The sequence below is a fragment of the Amphimedon queenslandica genome, unplaced genomic scaffold (assembly GCF_000090795.2).
Source record: "Amphimedon queenslandica unplaced genomic scaffold, v1.1 AMPQUscaffold_13171, whole genome shotgun sequence".
Classification (NCBI taxonomy): Eukaryota; Metazoa; Porifera; class Demospongiae; order Haplosclerida; family Niphatidae; genus Amphimedon; species Amphimedon queenslandica.
The window spans coordinates 64,598-85,774 of record NW_003546593.1 but is presented as its reverse complement, the minus strand read 5'-3'; the positions used below and the strand labels follow the sequence as shown (position 1 = coordinate 85,774).

At 37.0% G+C, this 21,177-nt stretch overlaps 5 protein-coding genes across 5 annotated transcripts; 3 read left to right on the top strand and 2 right to left on the bottom strand.

Annotated features, from left to right (window-relative positions):
- The first annotated feature begins 13 nt into the window (after positions 1-13).
- On the top strand, positions 14-9,210 carry LOC100638780 (2-amino-3-ketobutyrate coenzyme A ligase, mitochondrial-like). The gene is made up of 12 exons (XM_003388987.3): positions 14-287; positions 432-521; positions 2,782-2,872; positions 3,171-3,290; positions 6,338-6,446; positions 7,127-7,213; positions 7,387-7,469; positions 7,519-7,628; positions 7,870-7,971; positions 8,526-8,604; positions 8,664-8,711; positions 8,948-9,210. The coding sequence occupies exons 1-12, from the start codon at positions 30-32 to the stop codon at positions 9,052-9,054; spliced, it is 1,284 nt and encodes a 427-aa protein (XP_003389035.2). The 5' UTR covers positions 14-29; the 3' UTR covers positions 9,055-9,210.
- LOC100637261 (uncharacterized) lies at positions 9,174-10,022 on the bottom strand. Its single transcript, XM_003388975.3, has 2 exons — positions 9,751-10,022; positions 9,174-9,625 (listed from the first exon to the last, which is right to left on the bottom strand). The coding sequence occupies exons 1-2, from the start codon at positions 9,966-9,968 to the stop codon at positions 9,433-9,435; spliced, it is 411 nt and encodes a 136-aa protein (XP_003389023.1). The 5' UTR covers positions 9,969-10,022; the 3' UTR covers positions 9,174-9,432.
- A 275-nt stretch (positions 10,023-10,297) lies between these two features.
- On the bottom strand, positions 10,298-11,076 carry LOC100637135 (uncharacterized). Its single transcript, XM_003388974.3, has 3 exons — positions 10,918-11,076; positions 10,638-10,774; positions 10,298-10,540 (listed from the first exon to the last, which is right to left on the bottom strand). The coding sequence occupies exons 1-3, from the start codon at positions 11,017-11,019 to the stop codon at positions 10,444-10,446; spliced, it is 336 nt and encodes a 111-aa protein (XP_003389022.1). The 5' UTR covers positions 11,020-11,076; the 3' UTR covers positions 10,298-10,443.
- A 61-nt stretch (positions 11,077-11,137) lies between these two features.
- On the top strand, positions 11,138-16,530 carry LOC100638652 (ras-GEF domain-containing family member 1B-like). The gene is made up of 24 exons (XM_020000597.1): positions 11,138-11,288; positions 11,340-11,438; positions 11,497-11,531; positions 11,583-11,658; positions 11,707-11,757; positions 11,813-11,872; positions 11,917-12,006; positions 12,062-12,151; positions 12,211-12,288; positions 12,339-12,395; positions 12,484-12,615; positions 12,673-12,804; positions 12,855-12,920; positions 13,069-13,137; positions 13,197-13,280; positions 13,490-13,592; positions 13,665-13,705; positions 13,823-13,861; positions 13,929-14,086; positions 14,206-14,233; positions 14,333-14,389; positions 15,670-15,736; positions 15,804-15,876; positions 16,194-16,530. Exons 1-24 carry the CDS (start codon positions 11,220-11,222, stop codon positions 16,300-16,302), a joined length of 1,863 nt encoding a protein of 620 aa, XP_019856156.1. The 5' UTR covers positions 11,138-11,219; the 3' UTR covers positions 16,303-16,530.
- A 1,340-nt stretch (positions 16,531-17,870) lies between these two features.
- Positions 17,871-20,999, top strand: LOC100637008 (syntaxin-6-like). The gene is made up of 8 exons (XM_003388973.3): positions 17,871-18,012; positions 18,059-18,222; positions 18,311-18,405; positions 19,800-19,862; positions 20,367-20,483; positions 20,536-20,642; positions 20,692-20,786; positions 20,844-20,999. The coding sequence occupies exons 1-8, from the start codon at positions 17,978-17,980 to the stop codon at positions 20,921-20,923; spliced, it is 756 nt and encodes a 251-aa protein (XP_003389021.1). The 5' UTR covers positions 17,871-17,977; the 3' UTR covers positions 20,924-20,999.
- The last annotated feature ends 178 nt before the right edge of the window (positions 21,000-21,177 follow it).

Here is a 21,177-nt window from a genome sequence, read left to right as displayed (position 1 = left end):
TCCCAAAAACCACGCCTATCTAAATTTTAATGAGCAAAATGGCTGCCGTCGCCTCTTCCTTTATAAAATCAAGAGGCTCTCTCTGCCTGCCCCGTTTTACCTCAACCTGGTCTAAATCAGCTAGAGGAGTTCTTCAGGAAGGACTTGATGCCATTTCTAAGGCTGGGACGTGGAAATCAGAGAGAGTCATCTCAACGCCTCAGGCTGCATCCATCAGAGTAGTGGGCGGAGGAGCAGGAGGAGGAGAACTGCTTAACTTCTGCGCAAACAACTACCTTGGATTATCAGTAAAGAAATGAGCATTTTTAAATGATAAAATTATGCATGAAGCCACACCCATTTCAATTAATCTAAGCCACACCCACTTTAATTAATCAAAGCCACGCCTCCTCATTTAAAAATACTTTTAAATGTATTTGTTTTATTTTTAGTCACACCCTGATGTTATTGAAGCTGGGAGGATTGCGCTGAGAGATTATGGGGCGGGGCTTAGCTCTGTGAGATTCATTTGTGGAACACAGGTAATAATAATGTACAGACACTTAGTACTGGGTCTCGGGCTAAATTTTGGCAAAATTGAAAAGTAGAGAATTCTTCATTTTTATTACATTTCTTGATACATATACATGTTCTTATGTTGTGTAGAAAGTTTGAGCTGATTCCGATCGAAATTGGATTTTTTACGAATTTTTAAAGTTGCTCCAAAATCGGGTAAAAGTCCCTATACTATAGTACAGGGATGTTAGCCAAAATTTGCCAAAAACGAAAAGTAGAGAATTCTCCATTTTTATTACATTTTCTGATGCATATACACGTACTTATGTTGCATAGAAAGTTTGAGCTGACTCCGATCGAAATTGGATTTTTTACGAATTTTTAAAGTTGCTCCAAATGCCATGTACTGTATTGTAGTGCTTGTCAGCTCATGAAGCTCATGCTGTTTAGCTCACTTAGCATGCTTTGTGGGAAACCCTGATATTATATTCATGTACATGTACATGTACATGTACATGTACATGTATATGTACGTTATACTTTTTTATTTTTAATTTCAATGTTTATTGATTATTATTTTGTTTATTATTTTGTTTATTATTTATTTTTGACAGCTTATCTTGTCACCTACGTGCCATCCTATACCCTCATATTAACATCAATAACTATTAATAACTGTTAATAACCAACAAATAACTGTTTTTGATTACGTAATCTCTACATCATCCGTCCCAGTCTTAGCAGAACCGAGCTCGGTAAAATCCCTTTAATTAGAACTGTAATAATTTCCACAAGCAAACCCCAATCGTACATAAATGTATTAATAATATATATACATGTACATGTACATGTAGTTATTGACGCATCAGTGAATAATAGTCATAATTGTAATATTTATTTTCAATATTAGTCTGTTTGCTTTTTATAGTTACAAAGTTTCCCTTTAAATGTGACACGTCATTTTTAAATGACTCTGTATACTTTCTGTTGCTGTCACGTAATCGAAGTGCTCTTTAATTAGAAGTGGCATTTGTTTTTGTACTGTATGGTCGGTCTATACAGCGACTGTCCTCCTCAATGACCCGCCAAACTTGATTTGAGACGTAATAAATTTAATAATTCTTTGAAATTGTATGCCTTTACTTCTTTGGTTTTGTCTGAGAATTTCTTCCAAGTAAATTATGTATGTGGATCCCGAACAATATACATGTTGTTATTATTATTATTTAATTATACAAAATTGAAAGCCTAATTGTATTATTTTATATTTGATTTCAAATTAGATTCTTCGCCTTGATCATTCATACGACTGTCTCCATGACAGCTGCACATTTATTTCCAATTAATGAGCACTCCAGAATCCTTTATTGTCAGATTCACTACATTGTATATGTTAATTCTAATTCCTGTAGTCCAGCGACCAGTGACCAGCGACCAATGACCCTTATCGTCACCTCTGACCTCTACATGTACATGTACATGTACATGTACATGTAGTTGTGGATAGAAGCTTTTAGTTCATTAATTGGATCAAGCCTGAGCTCATTATGATGAAGAAGCCACAAGCTTGTTTTCTGTGGTACATCTACTTTTGCTTTGCTTGCTTTAATGTTTTACATGGTGATTTTAATGAATTTTATTTGCATTTCTGGAGCTGACCCAATGTTTAGAGTATTAAGTTTCAGCTGTACCACCTGTCTATTATCCCTCTTTCACACACACCTGGCCACTTTTAATATCCTGGATGACGTCTTGAGTTTCTGTGTAATGATGACCACACTTTCCTCTAGAGGTTTCCTCTCACTTCCTTTGGTCTTTCCAAAAGGATCAGTATAAGCTGCTGCTTAGTACTACCAAGAGTAGATAATCTACTCCTGGTACTAGACTACTAGTACAAGTGGGCATTCCCTAATCTAAACCATGAGTAGAAGTCCTGGTAGATCTAGAGGGAGTTTAGGAGACTTTTGGTCTGTGTCTCAAGGACTTTGACCTGATTTTGGAGCAACTTTAAAAATTCGTAAAAAATCTAATTTTGATCGGAATCAGCTCAAACTTTCTATGCAACATAAGAACATGTATATGCATCAGAAAAAAAATTAAAATGGAAAATTCTTTATTAGCGATTTTTGACAAAATACCCTTGTCAAATTTTGATCACTCCATATGTACATTACATTTTTCAGTAACTATAAGGTATTTCGTTGCTACTTTAAGAATGTCTGTGTTTGTGTGGGTGTATGTGTTTATGCTGGTGAATGGTGACAACATCTCTCTCTCCTCCGCTAGACAATACACAAGGAATTAGAACAGAAAATAGCCAAGTTTCACAATCGCGATGATGCAATACTGTATGCTGCTTGCTTCGATGCCAACGCAGGTGCATGTCATGTACTTTCTGTTTCTCTATTAATACTCTCTCTCCCCCCTTCTCTCTCTCTCTCTCTCTCTCTCTCTCTCTCCCTCCCTCTCTCTCTCTCCCTCTCTCTCTCTCCCTCCCTACCTCTCCTTCCCTCTCTCTCTCCCTCCCTCTCTCTCCCTCCCTCTCTCTCCCCCCCTCTCTCTCTCTCTCTCTCTCTCTCTCTCTCTCTCTCTCTCTCTCTCTCTCTCTCTCTCTCTCCCTCCCTCTCTCTCTCCCTCCCTCCCTCCCTCCCTCTCTCTCCCCCCCTCTCTCTCAGGTATATTTGAGGCACTATTAGGTGAGAATGATGCCGTGTTTAGTGACCAGCTAAACCATGCTTCAATCATTGACGGCCTTAGACTATGCAAGGCCCGAAAGTACAGATACAAAAACAGAGGTACAAGTTTAAAATATTTTCATAATAAAGAAATTTAACATACAGTAGTCATACATAAATTCACAATCACTACAGGAGTACATGTACATTGTATATATGTAGTAGGTTCATGAAGATATGTAGTATATTATCAGTCAGATGTAATATCACTGTTGTCTGTGTACATGTACTTGTACAATGATAAGTCTCTATTATGTCATGCATGTAGTATCTTAATCAGTACATGACATGTGTTCCTATTTTGTGCCCACATTTTGTAGCTTTCTGATTCTATAGTTCTCCCCATTGATAAATTAATTCAATATATTAATGATTATTGATCTAATTATACTCATCAGCAACAGAAAATAGATCACAGACTGTTTCTCTATGCCCTCAGTTCTGTGGTTTCCTAGAGACGTGTCTTTGTGTGACGGTCGTAATGTGAACAGTCACTCACTTTAATTAAGTGGAGGAGTATTGTTTGGAACTGTTTTCGTTTTTTTTATTGTTTGCGACCACCTGCTCGTCTCCGACTGTCACGTACATGTACATGTACATGTATTTGTACGCATTCTTAGCGGCTGTTACATGTAGAGGAATTTTATGACGTAATAGTTTAAAATTAAGAAAGAAAGAGAGAGGGGGAGAGAGAGAGATTATATGTACATATATTTTAAAATGGATTAGGAGTGGCGGAAGTCATCAAAATATTTCCTACCATTTTAGCCTCCAATCATGAAATAATTAAAAACACTAAAACTCTCTCTCCCTCCCTCTCTCCCTCACGTCCGCAATCATAAACTATAACCGTACGGTCTAGACAAACGGCTCCATCTATTCACTGATCAATAAGCTTTGGATTGTCATCATTATTATATTATAATTCTGAACTCATAGTTGACCTCTTGGATTATTAGCTATAACATACTTATTTTCAGATCAAAGTCATTCCTTCCACGTTAGGCTGAGCTGTTGTAGTAGGACTATTGGATACCTCTATTCTTCATGTAGTGATAGCTGTCTGTGATTATATGTACAGACTAGCCTCTATATAATGGACACTTTGAAAGTGTCTCTGTTATACAGAAGTGTCCTTTATGTGGAGGTTATTTTATACAGTAAGGAATGTAATTGGTACACTAGGTGCTGTCCGTTAAATGGAGGTGTACGCTATAGAGAGTGTCCCTTAAGAGAGGCTACACTGTATTAGATATCTTTAAGTATTAATGTCCTTGATTTGCTTCTTTCCATTAAATCTATCCAACCACTATACAGACAGGTGTGTATCTGTGTAGTAGTATCGTTTATTTTTCAATTAATATCCATGACTCCCAAAGCCACCCTGACTTTATTGGGTAAGTAAACACTGTGACCATGACAACCAGTCATTAGCAGACGATTGGATATACTACGTCTACATATGCCATGTACATGTATGCGTACAATTTTTGTCTATACACGTATATATTATGTGATGTTCATTAGTGCTACATGATAGTAGCTTTATTGCTTACATTAATATTGATAATGGATGCAAATATACTTATATATATATGTAAGTGTATGCTCATTTTATTGATGTAATTTCAGACGAATTTAAAACCATTTATACTTCCTAAGGTGCAGCTGCAATCATAATATCTAAACAGGGTCACACGTGCCATTGTACAGGTACATATGCACTACATCCTTTTCTCCCCCCCCAGCTCCAGCTGTTTCTTATTATTCAAAGTGTGACATATGTTCATGGTTTGGTGACCATTCTCTCGTTAATGATTTATATTTTATTGTATTTTAGTTTTGCCTGAAGCGTATGGGTTTGTGGGTTTGGCAAAACCTCAGGCTTTTGCTAGCAGGTGGTTAATCAAGTTTGTACTGAGTTTTTAAAGGTTTGATGTTCTAGTGAAGTTTCTTTGAAGGCGTCTCTTTGTGTTGAGTGATGAATAGAAGAAGACATATTGATAAGGACACATTAAGGGTTTAGGGCAAAAAAGAAAATGAGAGAGAGAGGGGGAGAAGAGAGAGAAGGCTAAGACAAATTATAAAAGATTGAGAATTTAGAAGTGGTAGCAAGCAAGTGTACTGAAGGAGTACCGCTGTGCGTGTGTGTCTGTGTGCATGCGTGTGCGTGTGCGTGTGATCGACTTCAAAATTGTCACATTAGCTAATGAGCAGTGGTACAGATCAACTAATGACTCCATATTTGTACGCTAAAGTATGTTAACAAGTGATCTCACGACGACAGGCATATGCCTGCTCCTTCAATAACAACACACGTGATGGTTGTAGCACAGGCTGTGCTCCAATGACTATTAGATCAATACTTGTGTAGCTTGCATTTATATCAATAATAATAACAGGTTAATTACATTGCTATGTTGTAGAATGGGGTCAACATATGCACATGTATAATAATAATGACTAGTTCAATCAGGTTAGTATACTGAATATATAGTCTGGAGTGTTGTCTGCCACCGTGTGTGGTAAGAAGATCTTCTAGACTAAACTGAACTACTGTCTGCAGCAGACATATGTACATGTACATGTACACATTCTGTCAATGTGGATGCTTTTATATGACCTTTGCTATTCCCTGGGGCATATGTACTTTAGTGAGAATCTTTTGATATTTATAATGTACATGTAAGTGAAGAGGATGGAGAGAGGATGATGCAAAGAGATTGTCATTAATGTCTTTATAATATTCTCTTATACAAGCCCCCATTCAATATTATAAAGGAAGAAATTTGTCATTGTTATATAGTAATTATACAGCCACTAACTTAGTCTCAGTGTTTATAATTACAAGCAGTAGTGGCACTACTCACATCTACAGAGCTGTGACTAGAATCATACCCACACATCATGTACTGTAACTACACTCCTCACTGTGTATTGATACTACTGTACTGTACCCTGCCTTTCTCAACACTCCCTTCTCCTCCCTACACTACTTTAATGCTGCTGCTTCTCTCCCTCCCTCTCTCTACCTCTCCTTCCCTCCCTCTCTCTCTCCCTTCTCTCTCTCTCTCTCTCTCTCTCTCTCTCCCTCTCTCTCTTCTCAGATGTTACTCAGTTAGAAGAGCAGTTGTCTGAGGTTGGTGACACAGCTAGACTCAAGATGATTGTAACTGATGGAGTCTTTAGTATGGATGGGGTAGTAGCACCTCTCAAGTGAGTGGAGAGGGAGAGGGAGAGGGAGGGAGGGAGAGGGAGAGGGTAAACTTGATCAAAGTAATACAGACTAGCCTCTTTATAATGGACACTTTGAAAGTGTCTCTGTTATACAGAGGTGTCCTTTATGTGGAGGTTATTTTATACAGTAAGGAATGTAATTGGTACACTAGGCGCTGTCCGTTAAATGGAAGTGTACGCTATAGAGAGTGTCCATTAAGAGAGGATATACTGTACATGTAGAGACTGAACACAAATTTAATGAAGGAGAGGGAGTGAAAGGCTTCATTATGAAAGGGACTGTCAATGAATGGAAGAAGTGACAATGAGAGAGAGAGAGAGAGGGAGGGGAGGGTTATAGAGACAGTAAGGCAGACAGAGTAGTAGTAAATCACATTATTATTATACCCAATAGTTAATTGTATATACATGCTCATGTACATGCACACCTACAAAGCATGCTTCCCTACATAACACACTCACTATTTAATGTACAAGTTGCAGCATGTACATGTACATGTATGTACATGTACATAATTTGGTAAGGAGATATGTATTTATGAAGCACTTATCACTTTAATGAGCCTCTAATTAACACTTGACTTAAATGACTGGTGATGACTATAGTGTGTAATGAAATATGGTATATTGTTGAATGTGCATGTCTATGTGAATTATAGGGAACTTTGTGATCTCGGGGACAAGTATGGAGCTTTGGTATTCGTTGATGAATGTCATGCGACTGGTTTCATGGGGAAAGGAGGAAGGTAATGAGAGAGAGAGAGGGAGGGAGGGAGAGACAGAGACAGAGAGACAGAGGGAGGGAGAGAGAGGGAGGTGATGTTGATAGATTACATTACACAAAACATTAAAGATAGTTGTATGATTCAAGTATAATTAGTTTACTGTTTCCATTAATTCTTTCCCTCTCCCCCTCCAGAGGGACAGAGGAGCACCTCTCGTGTGAAGGCAGAGTTGATATTATAAATTCTACGCTCGGCAAAGCTTTGGGCGGAGCCGCAGGTAAAACCACACCCTTAAATAATTAATATCGGATCATTCGTGTTTGCAGGTGGGTATACTGTTGGCCCAAGGGAAGTTATTGACATGTTAAGACAGAAATCAAGACCTTATCTGTTCTCTAACACCCTCCCACCTCCTGTGGTAGCCTGCGCTAGCAAAGTAATGTGAAGAAGATATTTATGTATGTATAGTGTAGCCTCTCTTAATGGACACTCTCTATAGCGTACACCTCCATTTAACGGACAGCACCTAGTGTACCAATTACATTCCTTACTGTATAAAATAACCTCCACATAAAGGACACCTCTGTATAACAGAGACACAGTGTCCATTATATAGAGGCTACATTTCTTTATTATTTGTGTTGTAATTGTACTAAATATTACTGGTATTTTTAAAGGTGTTTGATTTGTTAATGGACGGGTCAGAGCTTGTTGAAAAACTACAATGGAACACTTCTTATTTTAGAGGGAAAATGACATCAGCTGGTTTTAATCTCAAGGTACCCTCCTCACCCTCTCTATCCCCCCCCCCTCTCTCTCTCTCTCTTCCTCCATTGCACAATGGGTATAATATTTCACCCTAATAGTCTCTATTGATATAAAGCATTGATATGTGTCTGTCTCTAATTAAACTGTGTGGTCTATTAACCTTCATTAGTTGGGTAAATATTGATTGACTGAGGGATAGCTTGGTTGGTTTCTGCATGCACCACAGCAGACACACACCCAGCTACAGTATGCCAAGCATTCACTTTAGTTCATATATATCTACGTAATCTTTCACACACGCATACATGTACATGTATGTACATGTACATGTATGTACATGTACATGTAAAGCATATCAACATGTACATTTTTATGTATTATCCATTCATGCATATATTATCAGTATTTGTACACAATTCATATTATTCATTACATTATCCATGTACATGTATGTTTTGTATGACGTGTTTTCTTCAGTTTTTCTCCTCCATACGGTTGTGTATGTACATGTATATTTATTTTATTATTGTTTTGGGTCTACTAATAATCGTTATCCTCTTCTTAGGGCGATGACTGTCACCCTATTGTTCCTGTGATGCTGAATGATGCTCGACTAGCGACTGAGTTTGCCGATCGGATGCTCCGTTAGTTCTCATTTCGGTGTTATTGTTATTGTTTTTGTTTTTTTTTTTTCGTTTCGTAGAGAAGGGTATTTATGTGATAGGTTTTTCGTACCCTGTAGTACCTGTCGGTAAGAAAAGACGGAAATAATTTGTATCGCATGTAATTAGATTAGACATTTCACATAGCAATAATATGAACATTTATGTTTTATGTCTCGTGGAATGCCCTCCCTCTCTCTCTCTCTCTCCCTCCCCCCCTCTCTCTCCCTCCCTCCCTCTCTCCCTCTCCCTCCCTCCCTCTCTCTCTCCCTCTCTCTTTCCCTCCCTCTCTCTCCCTCCCTCCCTCTCTCTCTCTCTCTCTCAGGTGAAGCCAGAATTAGAGTTCAATTATCCGCTGTCCACAATAAAGAAGACATTGACAAATGTGTTGATGCATTTGTATCAGTAGCAAAAGAGAAAGGAGTCCTTTAAAACTTTCTCTCTCTCTCTCTCTTTGTGTTGCTGTTATTCACTTTTTGTAATAATAATTATAATTATAATAATAATAATGAAATAATAATAATGATAATATAATAATGATTGATTGAAACTTGGGAGAGAAATGAGGTTTGAATGACACAAAAACAATTTAAAAAGTTATTTTTTTTGGAGAAGAGAAAATTGTCAACAAAATTTAAAGAGAGAAAGAAGAAAATAAACACGTCAACTATAATATAATGATTATTATTACAACAAATAATAATTAATATTTACTTATTAAATTACAAGTTTATTATATGGAATAAGAGACGAGATTGTACTCTGTTACCACGACAACCCACATACCGCTGTCCCCCTCCGTCCGTCCGTTTAACAAGGTTGGCATGCACATTTGGTCGGGTTTGCAATCATTGTCATCGCCGGAGTTGAGTACTTCTCGCCATTTGGGAGGACACAGTAATAAAGAATGGACTTATTTTGAATGTAGTTGTCTTGGTCAGGCTGACAGCATTGGCAGTTTTGGGAAAAGAGATGCTTATAGCTGGTCTGGTCAGGAGGAGGCCTAAAAGGAGAGAGAGAGAAGTGCTTTAATAATAAACATAATTGGCTTAATTAATATCACACAGAGGTATAAGCTTTGGGATGATGGAGGCTTATTTAATCAAAGAGAGAGAGAGAGAGGCTTACTTGCGGTCGATCACCCTCGGGTTGATATTAGAGGCACACATCCCTGTACACTTGAACACGTCGATTGGTTCGCTCGAGCAATTGTGGCCCTGGATTTCCTTATAGAATGTCATCTTGTGTGTCACCCAACTACAACTTGGATGGAAGACCTCTTGGCTCTTTGAAAAGACGAGTGGACAGACCAACAGGACGATGGCTAAGGTTAGCGCTTGCTTCATTTTCTGTTTTTGGAGATATTTTGCCCAACAAGTTACTGGGAACCTTTTTATACACCTCTCTCGCTCCGCCTCTTCTCCAAGGAAATTAATTATTCAATGACGTGGGTTTATTATAAAGACATCATGATGCTGCAAGAATTGCAAATTTAGTTTATTTTTCTGTTACATAATTACAGAGCAGCAAAACTACTTGAGACAAATTCACACAATTCAATTACTGGGCTAAGTAATTGGCTGCTTTTCACAAGCATAGACATGCAGTCTGCCTCCAAGATTAAATATTAAATTAGTGATGTCGCATGTATGCCTAATAATGTCATTGAACTCTATGCAATAATGGCCGCTTTAGGAAAGGTGAAGGGAAAACATTGAAAAACAATAATATTGCATAATTTTGCATAATTACTGTTTGCAATACACAAATTAGAGTCCCTGCCAAGGTTGCTAGGCATTTCTTAAATACTAGAATTTTTCTTCAATGTTTGGTCTTTTGTGGTTCTCGGAGGCTCAGTTCGTGCTTTGGAGAGACGTACCCCATGACTAAGTTACTATCTCGAAGCACCATCTCTTGCCTACACGGAAAATATAGAACAAGATCGTGAAATGTCATTCAGAGCCAAGAAAAGTATCTTAACTAATATACAGGATATAAATGCATCGTATTTGTACTTGTGTAAGTCTTTCCGGACAGCACAAATCTTTGCTTCTGCACGTTTCTTACGTTTGCTCTCCGTCTTGCTGCTGCTCTGGGTGGCTTTGAGAGCTGCAGCCTCGTCAGCTTGAACTGCTTTGTCAACAAAGCCAGCCTATACAGGAAGTAAAATGTAAATAATAATTATTATTATCTATTGCCAAAGCAGCCAGATCCAGTACATGCAGAAATAGTATAGAGGAAGTAAACAAATACATACTATCCCATAAATGTCAATCTGTTTATCTATTTGACTACCTGCTTCTCTTGTGCACTCAGCATCCTGCATTTTGCTTCGTAAGCTCTATCCAGTATCCTCTGCTTTCTCAGTGCCTCGTAGTAACAGCACTGCTCGGCCATATTTAGTAGCTTCTTTCTTTCTCACTTTTCTATCTAACACCTTCTTGGGTGTAGCTGTCGAGTGCTGCTAATGAATCTATAGATTATTAATGAGCCACACCCTCTTTTGTTTTGCATATGCATACATGATTAGTGAAAGGACGCACCCCGCCCTTGTTTGCAAGCTTTTTGAGAGAAAGAGAACTGAAAGAGTTTTGTAAATGGCTTCTGGAGAGTCTGGAAGAGGACCCCAGAACAAACTGAGGGACGTACTTAATATACAAGTCGAGGTAATGCCTGTTTTTGTATTGTGAGTGGGCGTTAAGCCAGCTCCCTATTAGGTGACAGAGAGGCTACTTGATGCAGAAGAACAAAAGCTAAAGCTCCTCAAGGCAGAGATAGATGTATGCAGACACAGCAAAGAAGACGTTTCGACAAAGGTTAGCGAAAGCCATCTTGCTCCTAATAGATCTACATAACCTTTCATTCATATTGCAGAGCAAGGAGCTGGAGATGCAGGAAAATACATTACTGTGAGCTTGTTTTAAAATGCCCTAGATATGCATGTATAAATATCCCATTAGGAGAATACGGTCACAATATCAGAGACTCCTACAAGAGATGCAGACAATGGGAGTCAGGCATAAAAGGAATCTCAAGGTATAGAGACATGTCACTTGAACTGATATAGTTGCACTATTTTTGTAGATATCTCGAAGTTTGCCTGCTATTGGAATGAAGCAGACACCTAAAAGAAGAGTAAGTTCATGCAATTTATTGTCATGTTTTATCCTCTTTTTCTGCCTCTCCTTAGCCGTCAGTATTTGATCATGTCGTATCCAAGGAAGCGCTTGTTGAAACGAAAGTCACTGAAGTATGCCAGTGACAGCTGCAAACTAATTTAAACCATTTTAATAGTATCAGAAAATCGTTGAGGAGAATCGTCGCTCAGTTCCGCTGGAAGACAGCAAGCTTTCATTAGTTTTCACAACACAGCAACTAGCTGAGGTAATAATGAAAAATGGTAAATAATTGGAAATAAATGGGATTTTGTGTCTAATAGGAGCTGCAGTACAGTGATGGTGTATTAGTAGCTGGTTCTCTTGAAGGACTTATACAGCAACTAATACCAACTACTTCATATTATCCAGAGGTCAGCATGTGTATTCAAATTTATACTTTTAAATTTATTATTTTTGGTATTTTATATAGAGAGCTTATGTCTTTGCTTTCCTGCTATGCTCGAGGCTATTTGTCTCACCTCACCATTTGCTAGGAAAATTATTTCGAGTAAGTGATGCTATCATTTTTATTGCAATGTTATAATGTACTCTTGGCAGATATTCCAACATGTCATGAGACAGCAAGCATCCGCTGGATCTTCATCACTTAAAAGAGTAATGCAGATTTAATTTAAAGAAATATTATGCTATATCAGGAAGACTATTAATTTAAAGAAATATTTTTCCCTAATTTTACATATAGTCAAGTGCTTCGCCTGTTCGATTCATTCAGCTCATTCGAGAGTGGACCGAGACTTTTCCGTATGATTTCCGAGACGAGAAAATGATGAGAGCCTTAAAAGATGTGACTCAACTCTGCTCCACACATCTACCAGTAAGAGCTTTGGCCTAACAAGGACTCACTCTTAATCCTATCTTTACTATATCATAGGAACAGAGAAGGGAAATTGGACAACTTCAGTCTACTCTTATACAAAAACTCTCTACTTTGGATAAATATGAGCACATACTGGGGCAAGTTAATTCAGTTGCAATGCAGAGATTAATGGACCCAAGAACACAGGTATGCATATGTACATATCTTTCAATCTGTCCTTCATTTCTTTTGTTAAGGTTGATATACTGAGGACTTGTTCTGAACCACTAGACCTTGCAAGACAGCTAACCCACATTGAATTGGTGAGTCATTAACTTATCCTACCAATGTTTTAGTAGCACCTATACTTAAAGGAAGAAACCTGTCATAATTTATACATAATACTTGTGTTGTAAACCAAAGCTTATTTCATTGTTATTCTTCTTTTCTCTTTTCTTATTATTACTATAGGAAAGATTGAATAACATTGGCCCAGAGGAGTTCATTCAAACATTTGTTAAATCACCCACTGATTCCACTGTTAGTTACTTTATTATTATTTTATATTATTATGAAAAAATGCTTTATTTTTTTATTAGGATGTGAAGAAGACTAGCAACATAGAGGCATACGTGGAGTGGTTTAACAGGCTGAGCTATTTAGTTGCAACAGAAATATGTGTAGTAAGAGATTTAATTTATAAATACAATTACACTTCATTAAGTTGCACTAATGCTGCAATACTTCTACTTGTGTGTGGTATATCAAGCTCATTATTGATAATTAAACTTTGCACTTCACTGAACCTATTCTAATTACCCAATTACTAAAGCATTATGTCATGATAAATGACTATTGTATTCATTGATTACCCTCTATTCTTAATCAATAGTCTGACAAGGAGAGGAATAGAATCAGGCTGATGGAGTTTTTTGTAGACACTGCACTCGAGTGTCAGAAATTGAACAACTTTAACTCTTTCATGGCTATAGCAAGTAAGTGATAATAATAATAAGTTAATTTTTAGTGACAAAGCAACCTCACTCCTTCTCTCTCTCTCTCTCTAGCTGGATTGTACATGAGTCCTGTTGTGAGACTGAAGAAGATGGTAAGAGTCTTTTAATGTAATTGTAATTCCAATGATTTCACATTGTGAATACTTAATTATTCTATTACAACTTACGCTACCTTTTACCTTTATTTATTTATTTATTTTTCATTATAGAGGTCTAAACTTAGCGTTGAGAAATTAGAAGAGCTAGAGGTATAATTATAAAAGTATTTAAAATCTGATATTTATCTTAAACGTCTTTTTAAATTTATCATTGCAGCGATTGCTGGATCCTAGTGGAAATTTTGCTAACTATCGATCAAAACTTGAGAGAGCTACAATATCAGCAAGAACAATGAAGATGAACACTTGTGTGGTACCTTTCTTCTCTCTCATAGTAAAGGACTTGTACTTTCAAAATGAAAGCATGAGCGACAAGTGAGTATCTTCCTTGCAATGAAATGCAATCGATGCACTTCATTCATGAATTCTCTCTCTCTCTCTTCTTCTCTTGATTCCCCACACTCTGCAATGTAATTCATTCCTTTACTTTATAGGCTACCGAACGGATTCATTAGATTTGAGGTATTCATTTTGCACTGTGTACTTGTACCCACACTAGCAGCACCTATCATGCATAATAATAGAGTTAATGCAAGATTCATTGCTATCTATTTCTTATAGAAATGCTTGGCTCTTGCAAGGCTGGTATTACCAGTACTAACATGGAGAGATACTGTTGTAAGTTATGCAAGGATGCAAAGTGTTTTAAAAATATGTGGATTTTTATGTTGCTTAAAAAAATCGGGTCAATAACCCTGTACTTTAGTATAGGGATTCTGTTGAAATTCTCACCAAAATTAAAAAGGAGATAACTCCTTAATTTTATTACATTTTCTGACCATGGCCATGGTTTTTTCCCAATAAAATAATGGCTCTAAAATCACCCCAAATTTTTTATAACATTTTTTGATGCATATTGATGTGCTTATGCTATGTAGAAAGTTTGAAGTGATTCCGACTTCAATTATTCAAGTTATGGCCATTTAAAAAAATGAGTCAAAATCTAAAAAATACCCAAGGCTATAGCCCATGGTTTTTTCCAAAAAATGGCTCCAAAATCACCCCCCCATTTTTATTACATTTTTTGATAGATATTAATATAATTATGCTGTGTAGAAAGTTTGAAGTGATTCCGACTTCAATTATTCAAGTTATGGCCATTTAAAAAAATGAGTCAAAATCTGAAAAATACCCAAGGCTATAGCCCATGGTTTTTTCCAAAAAATGGCTCCAAAATCACCCCCCATTTTTATTACATTTTTTGATAGATATTAATGTAATTATGCAGTGTAGAAAGTTTAAAGTGATTCCGACTTCAATTATTCAAGTTATGGCCATTTAAAAAAATGAGTCAAAATCTGAAAAATACCCAAGGCTATAGCCCATGGTTTTTTCCAAAAAATGGCTCCAAAATTACCCCCAATTTTTATAACATTTTTTGTTAGATATTAATGTAATTATGCTACGTAGAAAGTTTGAGTTGATTCCGGCTTCAATTATTCAAGTTACAGCCATTTTAAAAAATGAGCCAAAATCTGAAAAATACCCAAGGCTATAGCTAGCCCATGGTTTTTTCCAAAAAATGGCTCCGAAATCACCCCCAATTTTTATAACATTTTTTGATAGATATTGATGTAATTATGCTGTGTAGAAAGTTTGAGGTGATTCCGACTTCAATTTTTCAAGTTACAGCCATTTTAAAAAATGAGCCAAAATCTGAAAAATACCCAAGGCTATAGCTAGCCCATGGTTTTTTCCAAAAATGGCTCCGAAATCACCCCCAATTTTTATTACATTTTCTGATACATATTGATGTACTTATGCTGTGTAGAAAGTTTGAGCTAAATTTGATCATGCATAATTGTTTTTTTTACAAATAATTTTAAAACTACTCCAAAATTAAAAAAAATTATGCCATAATTATCCTGATACATGTCCTTAATTATTAATTATCACAGCTGCCCTACGAGAGAAAGAGGCTACTACTGAACTACCTAATGACTGTTCCTATACATACTGATGATGGTAAGAGAATTAATGAGCCAGTCGATGACCTATCAATTATAATCATTCCCATCATTGCATCATGTAGAACTATTATTAGTATCTTATGAAATTGAAGCACCTGATAATCCAAGAGAGAAGCAACATTATCAGCAATTGAAGTCAGTCAATATACACTAGCTGATAATAATCTACAAATCATTATGAATATACTCTTACCTATACATACATGTACATAATAATAATAATAATCTGTGTATTATTGTAGTACAAATCTTTGTTGATATTACTCTTCCTTTTCCCTATAACCCTATCTTCATAATCATAATAATAATAATAATAATATATTCTATATACTTAGCATATGATACAGTATTTTAGCTTTGAGTATCTACCTACATATTGCACTCCAAACGGCCAAATGATCTTCGGTCACCATAATTCTCTCTCTCTCTCTCTCTCTCTCTCCCATTTTTAGAGGGTTACTAGGCTCCTATGCTCGCTGTATTAGTAAAGGAGGCACTGTGTCTGGTGCCTTCGCTTCGTCAACATTAGCTGCCTATCCAGTCCAGAAAGAAAAACAATAACATGATCTTAACACACACACACACACACACTCTGTAACTATTATTATTATTTTTAACACTTGTGCAATATAATGCTGGTATTTATATGCAGGCATATGCAGAACAACCACTGTATAATAATACACATAGTATTAATGATGTAATGTAATGTGGACTTGTTTTTACTCCTCAGAAATGATTATTTATAATTGTTGTAACAATTTCAAAAATTGATATTGTAAGAAAGTACAAGGATTTGTTAACAAACTTTACAAACGAGAAAAGAAAAAGAGAGAGAGAGAGGGGGAGGGAGAAAGATGTAAAATGAGAAGAGAGTAGTTCATAATACATAAGTGAGTTTATAAAATCTAATTTTAGCTTGTTTCTTCACAGCTGTGTACAAGGCAGTCCGGTATAAGGTAGAATTGTCAGCTGGACTGTTTGACAACCTTCAAACAATCCAATAACTTCACTAAGAGGCTTGTCTCTTATTGCTACTCCATTAATGGCTAAAATCTCATCGCCAGGTCGAAGTAGACTAGCATAAAACATTGAGGCATTTTCTTCATAAAAACGAGACACAAAAACACTCTTTTTCTCTTGAGGGCGGGCAGGGTCCACGCCCTGAGCGACAAATATACCAAATTTCCCATGAGGGGGCTTGTTTAGTTGGACGGTCTTAATATTCCCGGGCCCGGCCGAAATAACGTGACCAATGTGACGGAAATAAGATGGACGGCTAACTGGGTCTAACTCGTCTTCGTAATCGACCCAGCGACGAATCGACTTCTTGTCGACCGTTTTTGGTTTCTTTCCTCTTATCGTCCGCCTGATTCTCGTTATGAGACTTTTCTTCTTTTTCTCCGAGTAGTTAGGTAGTACCAGCTGGTGAGCACTACGAGATGATGGAATAAACATGGCGGGTTTTACCGGAGCCTGGGACGGGCCGTCAGTGAAACTCTCGTGATAGAACCGACTACCGGAACGAGCTCGGAACTCTCCAGATTGAGGGGCGTTGTCATCAGTGATGAGGAGAGAGGGAAGACCTCTATTGTTAGCAACAATGTCTTCTAGCATAGCAAGACTCTCATCTTTCTCTTCATCATCTGACGTGAGGGTCGTACTAGATCTAGAACTACCAGAAGACTCGCTATTTCTATCACTATTGATCCGGCGGAGTATCTTCCGTGGAGAAGAAGGCTCAGAGTAGGATGGTCCTTGGTTTGAATTTGTGGGTAGGCCCGCTTTTCGAACTATTTTTATAAGTTCTTCTCTGCTCGGCCTGGGGCTGTCAAGGGTCCAGGATCTACCTAGAGGAGGGTGAGAGGAGAAGCCGTTCTTCTCTCCGTTCTCTTCTACCAGAGTCGAGTCTAAAAAGGCCATTGATTTCAATCAATGTACTGTACAGTGTACACACAATGTGTATGTGGAAAGGGGGAGGTGTGGCTAGCTGCACAAAGGCCAGGCCTAAGGGCGGGACTGGATGTAAGATTTAAAATGCGTGGGTGGAAGTTAGTAGCAGGGCGTGGCTAGTTATTAAGTAGGTGGGGGATGCGTGAAATTTGCAAGTCAAGTGACCGCAACCTTATCAAATCAAAGGGCGAGTTGTATAAAACACTCTCCCTCCCTCTCTCCCTCTTTAACTGGGGCTGGTTTAAGACTAGGAAGAGGCCTAACATCACTCGGGAAACCTACAATGTCACTAGAAGATCCTTTTTACACCGTCAGAGAGTAAGAAACTTAAAAACTGGTTGGTTAATCACTTTATCTTCTAAAGCGACGTGAGAGAGTCTCTCAATAACGCCCAGGATTTGTACAGTCGCTGGTGCATGCTACTAGAGGACCAGAGCGACTTAGAGAAGACACAAGGAGTGTCAACCGACCTAAGATCATGTATCAAGAGCATTGAATGGGATCTACAAGACCTGGACGAGACAATAAGTAAATAAAAGAGAAAAAGGAATATGTCATCTCTCTCTCCCCCCCTCTCTTCTTTCTTTCCTTTCTGTCTCTCTCTTTCTTTCAAAAGGTGTCGTAGAAGCAAATCCCCAGAAGTTTAGAGTGAGCACTGGTGAGATAGAAACTCGTAAACAATTCATCCGAGACACAAGACAAGTGATAAACGTATGTTCCCCATAGCAATGTAACATGTACACATTATAATGACATTATTATGCATGTCATGTAGTACAGTATCCCATAAAGAGTGTCATTAATAATGATTTGTTATTCATTATTGCTTGATAATAATGTACATGTATATCATAATAATAATAAGAAATGGGAATATACGAATGTATTTTATATGTTAAAGATATTAAGAGAAAGGTCTTTTTATAAAGATAGAGCACATGTAGACTCTAATCATCTCGTAACTAGTACATGTACTCTAATACTTTTTCTTTAGTAATTCATTGTATCAGTAGTCCAGTGGAGCTAATTGTAGCTAGACAGACAGCATTTATTATACACTGTACATGTACAGTACATGGTCTGTTATTCAAGAGTGTTGTTCCATTTGTCTAATTGAAGAGTGTCTGAGTGTGAACATCTGCTGGGAATGAAATGAAAGAGTTGCTATCCACATGCATCTGTGTGATCATACTACCTGTACGTGTGAATATAAATACGTACATATATGTACATTGTATGACTTGTGTGCTTTTACTAATTGCTTGCCCTCAAAGGATCACTAGGTATTTGTTGTGGGCTGTGCAAGCTGTTTTGACTTTGTTAGAGTAAAGATATTAGCATGGCATACACTCCCTAAACTACACCCTCTCTCTCTCTCTCTCTCTCTCTCTCTCTCTCTCTCTCTCTCCTTTTTTATTAATCCTTTTCTCTCTTTCTTTTTTCTCCCTCCCTCTCTCTTTCTCTCTTGTTAATTTAAAGTATCCTACACATTTTTTTCATCAACTTTCATCCATCATACAGTACTTGTAGCTAACATTTATTACTTCTCACTATACAGAGGTTACCTCACCTTCTAGTACTTAAAAACAATAGCCTCTCTGTGCCTCTCTGTCTCTTCTCCTCACAATCAATCATGCCACGCTCCATATGTTACATGTTTGTCCCTGATAATGTTGACTGTTCCTCTCCTTTTGTGTAGACTATTGACTACTAATAGTAATTGTATTTGGTCTGCAGGATGCCTTATCTGCTCTTAAAACAAGTGCATCTTAATTCTTCCCATAATTAGTCAATGAGACAATTTACTGTATTACATAGACTGAAAGCAACACTGTATTTTATGTATGTAGTATGTGATATATTGGCTATTATAACAGTATTAATATTTTATTTATGTGTACTATTATTGAGTATAGTGGTGGTAGTGTCTTATGTTGTACTATGTACTCACTTTGTCTGTTTTCTGTTTCTCTCAATACTTCTCCCTTTCAATCACTTCTCTACTCTTTGATATTCTTTTAAAAGCTTTTGCTAGTTGCTAATTGTTTGTCATGGTTGCTTTTTTATCTTTCTCTCCCCCTCCCTCTCTCTCTATTTCTTTTTAGAAAATGAAAAGTCACATGAGCAGTGATCAAGCACAAAACATGTTGGAGAACATGAAGAGACAAGTAAGTCTAAAAAAGGGAAGAGAGAGAGAGGAAGGGGAAGTTTGTTGTAATCAGTACTAAAATGACAACACAGCAGTTGCAGTGTCATCAACACCAATGAATACCTATACTTCCCTTCCTTTGGTTAATAACCTGGTTATTAACCATCCTTCCTGGATAGATTCCTATAGAGTCAGAATGTGACGTAATTGTTCTAGATTACATAATTACCATAGCATGTCTGTTCTGACTAACGTATTGTTAGTATAACTGATAATAGTCCATAATAACATGCACTAATGCCTGCCTATGTGTGCCTGTATGTATAAGTATTTGTATTATGTGGTCTAATGATGTCATTCATTAGTGAATGAAATCATAACAAGTTGTAGTGATTGCACATACTGTAATAGTGATGATTGTGTATGGTTTATCAGTTTATTATTTATCATGCCTTTCCCTCTTTTTATTTCCTTCTCTCTCTCTCCCCCCTCTCTCTCTCTTTCTCTCCCTTTCTCTCTTTAGCAACTGTTAAGTTCTAGTCACGCTCAAAAAAAGAAACATGGTCGCTACCAAAGACTAGACGATGAACTTGAGCGCTCAAATCAAGACTTTATAGACCAACAGAGACACCAGCAACAAGTGAGTTATTAATAGTAACAGATACTGATGACGTCATCGTTACTAAAAATAGATGCTAATGGTCGAACAAGACAAGCAGGTGGATAAAGTCTCGAACACTATTGTCGTCTTGCACCAGATGGGGGAGGATATTGGGATAGAGTTAGACGAACAGAATAAGTAGGTTTTATAGTTTCGGTGAATATCATGTGACTTGTGCTTTAATTAGAATGATAGACGAGATTGATGAGGACATGCAAAGAACAGAAACTAGACTCACGTCTTTAACGAAACGTGTTAATACGGCCATTAGGAAATCAAGCGGTTAGTTTTATAATTTAATATTATTTTTATGTTTTTTCTCTTTTTTTATGTATACAGATCGGTGTCAACTTATTTGTATCGTCGTGTTAATAATTGTCATTGTACTGATTGTCGTGATGTTCTTTGTTCCTTTTTAATCAAAACTTAATCCTCTCTTTCTCTCATCTTGTACTTCACTTTCTCTTGAATCTCTTCCTTTAATGTGCTATTCAATATAATAATAAATAATAATAATAATAATAATGATACTTATTTATAAAAATTTAATGATGATTTAAGATCTTGAGATATGCTATTCTAGCTACGAAAGTAAACTATCACAAGTTGAATGTCAAGCACTTTACAAAGACTGTATATTTGTGGGTTGGCTACAATAATTTTTGCAAAGTGG

Coding starts and splice junctions, on each gene's coding strand:
- LOC100638780 (XM_003388987.3), top strand. CDS start 30: ATGAGCAAAATGGCTGCCGTCGCCTCTTCCTTTATAAAATCAAGAGGC. Junction 288..431: donor ACAACTACCTTGGATTATCA/GTAAAGAAATGA, acceptor TTTTATTTTTAG/TCACACCCTGATGTTATTGA. Junction 522..2,781: donor GATTCATTTGTGGAACACAG/GTAATAATAATG, acceptor CTCCTCCGCTAG/ACAATACACAAGGAATTAGA.
- LOC100637261 (XM_003388975.3), bottom strand. CDS start 9,968: ATGAAGCAAGCGCTAACCTTAGCCATCGTCCTGTTGGTCTGTCCACTC. Junction 9,626..9,750: donor CCGAGGGTGATCGACCGCAA/GTAAGCCTCTCT, acceptor CTCTCCTTTTAG/GCCTCCTCCTGACCAGACCA.
- LOC100637135 (XM_003388974.3), bottom strand. CDS start 11,019: ATGGCCGAGCAGTGCTGTTACTACGAGGCACTGAGAAAGCAGAGGATA. Junction 10,775..10,917: donor TGAGTGCACAAGAGAAGCAG/GTAGTCAAATAG, acceptor CTTCCTGTATAG/GCTGGCTTTGTTGACAAAGC. Junction 10,541..10,637: donor GTCCGGAAAGACTTACACAA/GTACAAATACGA, acceptor TTTTCCGTGTAG/GCAAGAGATGGTGCTTCGAG.
- LOC100638652 (XM_020000597.1), top strand. CDS start 11,220: ATGGCTTCTGGAGAGTCTGGAAGAGGACCCCAGAACAAACTGAGGGAC. Junction 11,439..11,496: donor AAGAAGACGTTTCGACAAAG/GTTAGCGAAAGC, acceptor TTCATATTGCAG/AGCAAGGAGCTGGAGATGCA. Junction 14,087..14,205: donor AATGAAAGCATGAGCGACAA/GTGAGTATCTTC, acceptor TTTACTTTATAG/GCTACCGAACGGATTCATTA.
- LOC100637008 (XM_003388973.3), top strand. CDS start 17,978: ATGTCACTAGAAGATCCTTTTTACACCGTCAGAGA. Junction 18,013..18,058: donor CCTTTTTACACCGTCAGAGA/GTAAGAAACTTA, acceptor TATCTTCTAAAG/CGACGTGAGAGAGTCTCTCA. Junction 19,863..20,366: donor TGGAGAACATGAAGAGACAA/GTAAGTCTAAAA, acceptor TTCTCTCTTTAG/CAACTGTTAAGTTCTAGTCA.